This window comes from Halyomorpha halys, unplaced genomic scaffold (genome assembly GCF_000696795.3).
Source record: "Halyomorpha halys isolate HHAL.00 unplaced genomic scaffold, Hhal_1.1 Scaffold78.1, whole genome shotgun sequence".
Taxonomy (NCBI): domain Eukaryota; kingdom Metazoa; phylum Arthropoda; class Insecta; order Hemiptera; family Pentatomidae; genus Halyomorpha; species Halyomorpha halys.
The window spans coordinates 371,746-383,989 of record NW_027108467.1 but is presented as its reverse complement, the minus strand read 5'-3'; the positions used below and the strand labels follow the sequence as shown (position 1 = coordinate 383,989).

The window sequence follows — 12,244 nt, the reverse complement described above, 5'->3', positions numbered from 1 at the left end:
ATCAATCTTTTGTAATGGATTGAAAGTTTAGACCGTCTGTCTAGTAAATGTTGTAATAGTCGGAATCGACGAGCAGTTTCCTGTCTTTTTAGTATTCTATGAGGATTCTGTCAGTCTTTTGTCCAGATTTAGTTCTAAGTAACGGATCTGCTCAACAGGAATAAGTGGGGTATTATTAAAATATACTGTGGGGCAAGACGAAGGTTTACGACGAAGGGTAAATGTGATTTGGTGGGATTTATTAGAATTTATTTTAATCCTCCAGTTTTGGCACCATTCTTCAAGGGTGGTGATGTGGGATTGGAGGGATTGGGATACAATGGAAGGATCATTATTCCCTGACAATAGGCATACGTGGTGAGAATAGTGTTAGGATGGGTTGGGATGTCAGCTGTAAAAACTGTATAAGACGATAAGATAAAGATAAGATAAGATAAATGATAAGACCAAGGATACTACCCTGGAGTACACCAGCAGACTGAGGAAACAGGGATGAATAAGCGCTGTTGTGATTTACTTGAAATAATCTGTCTGAGAGATAAGAACGAATAATGAGATAGTATGTAGGGGGTAAGTTTTACATATACATACTAATAAAATTTACAGATCTTTTATAGCAGTCCTGGCAGAAAAAAATTAATTTATTTTTTTTTTATTTCCGCCTACCAGGATGCTAAGTGAAAGTTGTCTGATACCAGTGATGGGAAATTAGCTGTCGAGGAAAGTAATGACTGAAATCGACATGGATACGGCTCTTATTCATGAATGAACCATTGATCAATAAATATCGTATCCATGGATAATTTTAGCTACTAGTTCAACTATAGCTAATTTCTGCTCAACTTTGCCTGATGCAAGCACCAGCATATTTTATGTCTTATATTTGTGGGGACTTCAGGTATGGATTATTGCTAATTCAAGTCAGCACTGACAATCAATTCAGCTTACGGGTGCTCTTTGTAACAGTAGGTTAATGAGACTGTTGTTTACCTCGTTTTTTATTGTTACTGTATTTTACTTAGGTGAGCTCCAAGGGAAATCAACAAACACACTTTAAACAAAAACACCTATTTATTGCAAATACAAGAAAATAAAATCATGATAAAAATAAACATGCTTCATGCATAAGCAAAGTAACCTAACCTAAGAAACAAATATGAACAAATATATTAATAACTACAATAGGGCGTGCACGATTAATCAAGAAAAAAAATATGTACTATTTACAAAAATCAAATGAAACACTACCTTCACTGTCCATGCTTTACTAGTAATGTTTTTAATAAACCTGGCCAGGAATAAATTACTTTGTTTGCATGCTTTTCCCACTAAGCGGCTAGTCTACTTCATGCAGCTTCCCACGTCGGTTTCTCATTGATGTTGGTGCTGTATAATATGATTATACCTTTTTGTAAAGACTGGTAAACTGAGGTAACCTAATCATTAGCACGTGGTACTCATACTGCTATTTTTCAGGGACAACATCAACGCTACCTGTCGAAAGGTTATAGGTAACAGCTAGGTTTGAGACACCTGTTATTATCTAAGATCGGTAGGCGCCCCCCGCAACAAGACCATAGACTTAGGGGATCTCAAGCCTAGTCAGTTGCTCCGTAAAATGCAGGCCTTGGCTGGTGATGGGACGTCCGACAAAATTCTTCGAACAGTATGGTTGGAGAAACTACCGGATGCAATAAAATATATTGTAATCATTGGTCACGAAACTTTAGACAAGGTAGCAGCTATGGCAGACAAAATAGCTGATGTTACCCCTCAGTCAAGTGCTTTTTCTGTTAGTCAAGACTCATTACTCAACGAATTGATGAAAAAAATATCTAATCTAGAAGTTCAAATTTGTACTTTGAATTCTAGGAATAGCTTGCCCTGAGATTCATTCCATATCATTTTATTTATATATTATTATTTTCCAATAGCGTTTCATATTTTCGAAAAATGTTTCAGGACGTATTTAGCAAAAGATATTGTGATACGTTAACCAAAAACGTCTTTGGTTTACGAGTAAGGGATTACTTTTACAAGCAACTTTTTGGATTGGGGCCAGTTATTGATTGTGGCGGCAAACATTAATCTAGACTCGTTGGAAATCCTTTGTTATTTTTCTCCCCTTAAAAAATCATTTGGTGAGAAGGAATTTTCAGAAGCAGCAGAGTATGGAGTATGGAGTATGTGCATGTCACTGTTGCTGATCATTAACTCGTTGCTAACAATGTTGTTATTGCACTTCTTTTGGAAAAGGGATAATTATGTGAAGGAAAAGCAAGGTCAAAAGCAATTACCTTTAATTTGAGTGTTGGCAGACATATGCACGTCTTTTGTTTCCTGAGATATATTTTTTCAAAAATCAAAAATTTTATCCAAGCAATCAGAATTTAACATTTTGTGATTTATTTTACAAATATCATGAAAACTATTACTCCTACGAAGATAAACTTTCTGAAATATTTTATAGTACATTTAACTAGCTTTAATTTGAGTGATGGCAGATATCTATATGTCTTATGGTTTCTGAGATATAGATATTTCAAAATAAATTCACTGACTTCTTAATGGTCAGTGATTTTTTTATATCTCGAGAACTTTTGAACGGAAATTAGGGATCAAATTTAGCTCTATTAGGGATCAAATTTTAGCAAATTTACTCTTCTTTAAATGATGGCCTCTTAGGTTTTCTAGTGATGTTGGTAGTTTTATAGATATAGAGCTCGAAATATTTTTTTTTTTAACGTTTTGAAAGAGGCGCCATTTTTTATTCCCTCTTCCTATACTTGTTGACAGACTGATTAATTTTGAATAGTAATTATACATTGTTTTCATTAAAGTAATAAAAAATTGGTGTGAAATAAATGACTTTTTTCTTCTCTATTATGCAATTATAGTAATGCAGGAGCGAATTCACGATTTCACGATGTTGTGTTAAATGTAAAATGTTTTACTATGCTACATGTTATAAGTATACAGACTCTCAACCATGTTATATATTAGAGGTATTCGTGATCTTTACTTTAACATGTTAAAGCGTGTTAAATGGAGAAATATTTCCTTCTTTTACGATGTAATAACGATATAACATATAACAGGGTTGAGAGTCCGTTACTAGGTCAGGTAAATGGAGAATGACGTCACGCAACAGACCAGCTGAGCTCGTCACTATTTTGTTTGTTGTTGTGCTAGGTTACTTGCTCGTAGTTTGTGTTTTGATAGTGCTAGTATTGTTTTGAATGTTTTCATAACTAATAAAGCAATGTCTGATAATAATAATAATATAATGACAGTTGTCAATTAGCTCATCTTGATTCTCTTCCTCACAAGTTAGAAGATCAACAAGGCACTCAGTAGCCAAACTTTCACACAAGTTCCACTTTTAACTCCAATTAGGCATGTTTTAATATATTACTTTAATAGGGGTATTCATGATCTTTGGTTTAACATCTTAAAGCGTGTTAAATGGAAAAACTCATGTTAAATCGAAAAAAATTGCCTTCTTTTACCGTGGTAAATTGAAATAACATTTAACATGGCTGAGAGTCGGTTACTCGGTCTGTTAAATGGAGAATGACGTCACACAATAGACCAGTTGAGATCGCCGCCATTTTTGTTGTGACAGCTCAGTTCTTTCGTGTGTTTTTGATATTCATATCCCTGTTATTAAACCAGAATGGATAATTTTAATGATACATTTGAGAAAAAAAAACAATGTAATTTCATTCTACTATCTGAAAATTTGTAAACGCTCGCCAGATAAAAATCTCACTATATGAACCATGTAATTATTCTTAGGGGACATATGTCCCAGAATAAAGTTATTTTTTCATTTCATTTCATAAGCTAAACTTTCACACAAATTCCACTTTTCACTCACTCTAGCCATGTTGTAATTAATTACTTAAATCAAAACTGAAGTAAACAATAACATGAGGGTCTGGAAGGAAGGTTATAAACATAAAGGCTTATACAACAAGTTGCTGAGAAAATCCGCTAGGGGCTCTTATGCATTTAACGTTTAACATGACTTCAATTAGGGCTGCTCACAATCTTATAGTTATAACATTTAACATTTAACACAACATCATGAATACCCTTAATGAAAACTTAGAAGTAAACAATAACATGAAGTTTTTGAAGGAAAGGTTATAAAAGAAGTTGCTCTGATAATACGCTAGATCTCATTTGTTTAACATTTAACATAACTTTAAATAGGGCTGCTCACAATCATATACTTATAACATTTAACATAGTAAAACATTTTACATTTAACACAACATAATAAATACCTCTTATATAACCATGGTTATATACCTCAAAACCTTGACCACCACATTCATGTTTAAAAATAAAACCCAGCCTCAGAGAAATCAATATTTCAACACAAAGCATATGCTAATTACCAAAATATAATTTCAAATAGGGGCTTAGAAAGAAAAAGAATAGAGAAAAAAAACATTAAGGAAGTTTTTTCAGCTCACACATTTAATTAAGCTATATAATTTTGACAACTATGTTGTAGTAACCTGTACTGCTTCAACCCATGAAGGGCCAGGGTTCACTATTTAGTAAAAAAAGTACTGTTTGTTGACCGACAGTTGTGCAGGCATGTGATTCGGTCAAATTCACGCCCAACCATCAGGTTTCCCCCTAATTGAAGGGTACTCACTATTTAGGGGCTAATTGTGCTTAAGGAGAAAGTTACCACCCTAAGGTCAATCCACAGGTAATGAAACAGAATAAATAATTACACAGTATTAAATTTAAATCCTACAATAGCCGGACCCAGTAGATAGGAATTACAATAACTTACTCACTGAGCTACCCCACTCCTATGTTGAAGTAACAGTTAATTCAATACCTTCATTTTAAAATTTGAACAATATGGCTAGGGAGTTATTTTTTCATAAATAATTGACGTTACCAGGCATCCTACTCTTGGCGAGATTGTCCCATTTTTAGGAAACGTGTCCTGGTGTAGCCAGGATTTATTGCATGAGCGCATTACACAACTTCCATTAAGCACTTTGTGTTGTAATTAATCCTTATACATTCTAAAACAACTATTTTCCCATTAGTTTGGATGACAATATTGATCGTACCTCTCAGTGGGCTGTGCCTTTGAATTCTACCTCAGAATACACATTTATCATTTATAAATTACTCATCAATACATGTGTTTTTATTTCTATGTTTACATTTGTCACCTCCTCGATAGGGGCTTAACCAAGAGCTAATTCTTCTCGGCCTTCTATCTCCTTTAGCCAGAATATACGACAAATACCTATCCTCTCGACTTATAGCCAGTAACTTACAGAGGAAGTATCAATACCTGGAAGGACCTAAAGCGAACACCTTTAGGATTTGCCATCCCCTACACGACCATCAGTAAATACCTTATGGAGTGGAGTTTTTATCCAGCAGAGACTTATGACGAATACCTGTAAAACTCACTAATCTTCTAGTCAAACCAGATTGGAGGGCCGTGATGACTATAATTGTCTCCAGTGAACCGACTTTCCTGTAACAAGACTGAGCAATCTCAAAAGGATTCTTTCATAAACCTCAAATGAATTAGGGATAGTGATTATTAAAAAAAAGTAATATAAAATTATATATTTTATAATATTTAAATTAAAAGTCATGCTCTTTCTTCAACTTGCAACTCAGGTGGATTTACCAATTCCGTCATAATGCAACATTTATAATGGATATCTTTAAATCGGAAGTTTTTTTGAACTGGTTTAAGTTTCAGTCTTCTTAATATTTTTGACAATGTGATTTTCATCAGCAGTGTTGCAAAATACATACCTGAAAGAGATAAGTATTTTTTGTTGATTACCAAGGTTAATTATTCATTAAGAAATACTATTGAAAGATAAACCTCTGTAGTAACTAAAATAAATGTTGATAAAGTTCTCTATTCTGACAAATGGCACTACTCTATGGCGATGGCACTACTATCAGAACTTAAATTATTGCAACTACCATTGCTGCTGAATAATACATGATTTTTTCCACTATACCTATTTGAAAATATACAGGTAATGTTTAAATTACAGTAGTTTGTAATCATGTTAAGCCTATTTTTTTGTATCATTTATTGATGTAAACACTTTCCACATAAAAATTATTATATTACAATTTTATTCCCTGCCAGGCTTCTTTGTGAGATTATATTCTTCATTTTTCTTTTTTTTATAAAAAAGGAAATTTACATTCTGTATTTTAACAATATACATTAGTAATTCAATAATTGGAGATATTTACCTGGGCAGCTCCGAATACCAATTCCAAATGGTGAATAAGAATGTTTTAAAGTATCATTTTCTTCGAGAAAGCGATCTGGGTCAAAAATGTTTGGATTCTTCCAGTGGTTTGGATCCATTCTCATGGATTTCAAAAGAAAAACTACAATCGCACCACTAGGTATTGTAATTCCATCTGAAAATAAATTTTAATTATCTAAAACATTTTTTTATTAAATGACAATGACTCTCCCATCTTATCATTTAAGAGAAGAAATATCAGCTTAAAATATATAATCTTGTTAGTTAAAAAAATAAACTATTTTTCAAAATAAAAACTGTATTTCAATAAAAATTAAAAAACAAAATAAAACTAAAAGTTTTTTCTTTTAAAATTTAAATAAAACCCAGATTAAAAGTTTTTATTTAACTATGAAGCTTAATATCTTTGAATAACACAACTATATTTTTATATACATAATTATAACTATTTTCTGAGACTTATTAAGCAAGATAATATTATCATCTCTGAGGTAGGAAAAATGCCTTCATTCAATTTTTTTTTTCTACATCTCATATAAATCTAATTTTCTGTATAATGAAATCTCCTACCAACTCAGAATTTGATGAAATACTTAATTAATTTTTTTTATATTATTTTTTCTAAAAATCGGGATTTCTTGCCCCTTGTAGTCCTACCTGTTAAGGCCTGTTTAAAATTAATCAGAACTCATTCAATGAACGACAATCTTTCAAGATTGATTCAATGCGTACTGAATGTATTTTAGATCCAATGAACCGGTTGTCACAGTACTCCCTCTCCCAATATCAACAAAATATCTTGGTCCTAGACCCTTGATTTGAAGTTCTATGCACAGTGGGCATGCAATGAAAGCCTACAAATGGCTACCAATGTCTTGGTTTGATAAGGATGAAAAGTCAAACACCAAAGCACTGCTAACCAACATTCACCCTAAGTTTGAAGTCGTTCATTGGTACAGTGCATATACACCTTCAAACCGATATGTCGGGACCAAGGGATTCAGTCTTTATTGGAATTTTTAGAATTCCCCTCCTCTCATTAAGTTATATCAACATTCCTCCTGTCGACCAGCAATTCCAAGAATCGGGTCAAATTTATCAATAAGTACCAAATAGATGTTATTTTTAATGAAACTAACATTCTACACTTTAGTAAATGAAACACAAAGTTCTAATCAGAACCTCTTCATTATTCTGCCACTAATTCAATTTTTATGAATGTTGGATATTTTTTTCTTCAAGTAGAAATTAGACACCAAAAAAGGAAAATCGAACTTGAAAACAAGTGTTGGGTAACTGGAGAATCAACCAAAAGAGAACTATATTAGCTAATTTTGTTTAAAATGGTATTAGAAACAATAAGTATCTGTTGCAAACCATCACTTCATGCTTCTAAATCATTAAAAAAGGGATCCACTTATAAATATAAGTACTTAGACATATATGATAATATGTTTATCACACTAGCATTATTTTTTAAAAAATAATATAAAGTTAGAAATGTGTTCAGAAATACTAATATTATAAAATATAACTCACCTATGTTTATATCCCCAGTAGCTAACTTTCCTATAAAAGGAGGACTGAGAAATCTAAAGGATTCTTTTATAAACCTTGAATGAAATAAATATCATTATTCATAAGTATTTATAAAAATATTTTAAAATAAATCAAATTTAAATGTCTTTTATATCATGTATTTTATTAAAGTTATCATGTAAAAAAAATATTTTTAGACATACACTTTTATTGAATGGTGATTTAAATATTAGACAAATTCAATAGTATATGTATTTATGATTGAGTTCAATAATATTGGATCCTAGGACAAGCAGAGGTCCTTTCAATGTAAATTAATGAAAAAAAAAATCATAAACTTTTACCTGTCAAGGAACTGCATCTGTTCTAAATCATCAATTGTTGGATCTCTGTTATCATTTCTAAATATTTCATATTGCTCTTGGAAAGCTCTTTCTTGAATATCTGGTAGAAGTGCTAAAAAAACTATTGAGTTTGATAATGCAGAAGAGAGAGGGTGCGAAGACTAAAATCAAAAATTATTTAAATCAAACTATTAACAAATTTCATTCCATTTGATTATATGTAGTAGTTAATTTATTATTGTCACATAACATTAAGAGAAGGTCCAGCAGATCTACCAGAGAACCAAGTGAAAATCAGTTAAGACCCAAGCAAATGGAAGATAATCCTTCGGGAAACAATATTAGAAGAATGAAACTGGAGGTGGGTTACCCTATTTGGGTCGTTCAGGTCAGGATCACCCTAAGGTAGTACATTACTACCATTGGTTAACACTGGGAAACCACATGGACCTCCTAGACTACTGGGTATTATAGTTTCTCATGGGATAGGAGGTTTCTGAGCAAAGCTCAACCCACGTGGCAAAAACATCAATCCTTCATGCCCTATTTATGAGGTTCTGAAAAACTTTTCACACATCGTACTCACCTGTATAATCCCTGTGAGTCACTTAAAACCAAGCTGATGAAGGAAACACTGGAAGAGTGGTCTCTGTCAGCTAATGACCAAGGAACGTTAACTATCCTAAAAGACCTTTATGTACAATGTGGAAGGAACTAGTTAGTTCCAGCCACTTCTCTTTGGGTAAACAGAAGAGAATGATGGATAAACTGAACCACACAGCTAATGAAAAATTAGCTGTATATGGATTACATTCTGATACTGCTCAAAAGGCCATATGTCCAGTAGTCCCTAAAAATCTCTATTCAGTTGATTAATGGTTGAGCCCACCTTAAGTACCTTAAGTATTTTCTTATTTGTTTAGTTCCTCAAATCAAGGATGATCTTTAAGTATGAAAGAGGGAATCCTAAAAGTATATTTAAAAAAAAAAAAAAGAGTTCCGATTTTAAACAAGGTGTTCGTTATTAAAACTTTTACTGAAGCTTTTGTTCAATGAAGATTTAAGTAAATACTTTTAAATCTCATTAGAAATTTATGGATAGATACATAAATTTACATCTTAATATATTATTTTCCTAAAGACCATTAAAATGCAAATATTAATACATACCGTAAAAAACAATTCTTCTAATTCAGTTTTCAATGTGTTTTGACTACCATTATATTTTATGTTTCTTAATGCAATCTGCATTGATAGGGACCGTTCTATATAAAAAAAAGAAAAAAAGAAAATGAAAGATATTATTGGAAAATAGTTTACAAAATTAAGAAAAATATAATTAATATATAAGCATTACATAACGTATTGGGTAGTATCTTCCTCTCTCAACAATTTGCTAAGAATGGTAACACCAAAACACAAGATAAATCCCCTTTTATGGATTGAAAACTCATACCTAAAGAATGTGGAGCTCCAACAGTTTATCTTTTGTGATTAAAACTGAGTTTCAGGATGGTTGGCAAGCAACAGTACTTTTCTACTCAAGTACTGTTCTCTTCATCTAGATAAAATCTTGATGAAATCCCATTCTGCCAAGCTCATTATGCAGCAACCTCACCTAAAAGACTTAGCACCCATTACTTATTTAATCCTGCAGGAGTGACCTCCTTTTTTGTCCCTTAAGAGGTGTCCTGTGAGCATTTACCACATGGTAGAAGATTTGTACAAGTTTTTATGTATTTGAAATTGAAATTGAAAATTGTAGCTGTTACATCAGGGAAGAGTCCAACTTTCGTAAAAGATCTAAGATATATTTGCTTCGGTTCATCATTTAAAATAAGACACTAGAGGTGTCCAAGTAAGCAAAATGCTCAAATGAGAAAAACAATGTCCTGTTAGGAGTGTACTGGTGAGAGAAATGCTCTTTCTTAACGTTGGGAAGAGGCCACAGCAAAACTGAATTGAGTATATGTGGGGAGGTAAAAGAGGGAATAACAAAAACAAGCGGCAACACCAACATCAAAGGGTTAACGGGAAGTAGAAAAAATTATAAACAAAACAGATGAAATACTAGGAAAATGTATAGGTTTATTTCGCGACAGCAAAATGCTCAAGGCTATATCTCTCCTGGGTAATAAAGCGGCCCTCTCCAAATGAGGAGCAGAAGAAATTCTATGGAAGCCTGAAGGACATCAGGAGAACCACCGAAATTAAGAAGAAGAAGACTTATAAAGAACATTGAAAATGTACCACTGATGTAAAAATTTAATTTAAAAAAGTAATAACATAAAAAAATAAATAAGGAGTAAGTTCAGTGAATTAATAAAAGAACCGAGATGTTTGGATAAATATTGGAAAATTCACTCACGAGAGAATGAACTCGAACAACAGTAAAGATTTTAAGATTTACTCTTATTGTAGTGGAACAGGATTTTGATCGAGTCTGACAACAGGGATTGCTATACAAACTCCGTAAATTCCTACCTCCTACATACTTTCTTATCATCCATTTCTTTCTCACTGATAGATTATTCCAAATAAACCACAATGGTTCCTATTTATCCTTTATTCTCAGCGCGCTGGTGTTCCTCAAGGTGCTATCCTCGGTCCCATCCTCTACACCATCTATACAGCTGAGATTTCAACCTACCCTAACACTATCTTTAATTGCACCCCAAAATCTCCAATCCCACATCCCATCAAATCACTTTCACCCTTCGTCGTGAACCTACTTGTTGTTGTTGATTGTCCTACAGTATCCTTTAATAATGTTGCTCTTACCCCAGCCGAACCAGATCCACTACCTTGGGCTGAAACTGGACAAACGACTAACCAGGAATCCTCACACAAAACTGAAAATATAGGAAACTCCACATCGATTCCGACTATTACAGCACTTACTGGACAAACGGTCTAAACTTCCAATCTATTAAAAAAGATTGATCTACATGACTGTAATAAGGCCAATCTGGATATACGAAGTTGATTAGTCCAAGGCTCCACTAAACCTTCGAATTCCTCTCGTATCAAACCCTTGCAACCCAAAATGCTTACTTTGTCACAAATAAAATCATACATAAAGACCTTAATGTTCTATATGTAACTGATCTAACCGGAATCAGATACCATTCCTTCCATTAATAACTCCATAACCACCAAAACCTACCAGTTTCTAACCTTGCTTCCTCTTCGATTCCTGAAAATCCTTCGAGGCGCCTGAAAAGATGATGACCACGAGACCTGCTAATGTAAAAACGTAATTAGAGTGCTACCAATGGGTAGTTTCTCTACACGCCTGTATCTCTCCAATATAAACTAAAATCAAATTTACTGGATGCATGTATATAAATGTACAGTTGATAATTTCAATAAATATATGAAAAAAAAACTCTTACTGCAAAATAACATCGAGATTGAAACATACTTTTTACAAATTAGGAAGCAAATAGCTTAGTGCTAAGTTACTTCATTTCCTATTACTAAAGCCTAATGAAAGAATAGTAAATTGCAGAATCCATTTGTCGCCTGTATAGTGGGAATCCATCTTGTTTGTTGTATAAATAAATAAATGGATGCTATCTGTTTATTATTTTTTATAAACGACTATTTATTATTTCATAAATGTATTTATTTTTTTTAATAATTATGATTATCTTAATACTCAAACCATTTTGAAATGAAATCTCTAACCTGGGATACGACACTCGTCCATTACCAACGTGTTCTCTATTCCTTTCACAATCTAAAAGCAATAAAGAATATATTAAAACCGCGGAATTTATAATTAAATTTTATTAGTAACTTCATTTTATTTAGTTATATAATCCATTGTAAATGTATTATAAGTAATTATTACCGATTTCCGCAAATCAGCTAATTTTCCAAAAAAAAATGCATCAATTGGTCTTAATATAGTTAATAAAATTTCTGCTAGTTTTGGGTTAGCCCAAATAAATGATCCTATATCTATGACCCTGAAAAAATGTGATATTATTCAATTTTGTTTTTGTTGTTTTATTTTTAATGTTAGGGTTAAAAACAATAATTGTAAAAAAAGTATATATGGTG

At 32.5% G+C, this 12,244-nt stretch overlaps 1 protein-coding gene across 1 annotated transcript in view; it reads right to left on the bottom strand.

Moving 5' to 3' along the window:
• Positions 1–5,644: 5,644 nt before the first annotated feature.
• The window catches only part of LOC106692906 (cytochrome P450 4c21), a 21,150-nt gene continuing 14,550 nt past the window's right edge, over positions 5,645–12,244 (bottom strand). The window contains exons 6-12 of the mRNA XM_014439146.1: positions 12,033–12,150; positions 11,867–11,918; positions 9,347–9,441; positions 8,177–8,337; positions 7,833–7,906; positions 6,274–6,447; positions 5,645–5,814 (exon numbers count right to left, since the gene is read on the bottom strand). Coding sequence (XP_014294632.1) covers positions 5,645–5,814; positions 6,274–6,447; positions 7,833–7,906; positions 8,177–8,337; positions 9,347–9,441; positions 11,867–11,918; positions 12,033–12,150 — 844 coding nt within the window. The remainder of the gene's footprint in view (positions 5,815–6,273; positions 6,448–7,832; positions 7,907–8,176; positions 8,338–9,346; positions 9,442–11,866; positions 11,919–12,032; positions 12,151–12,244) is intronic.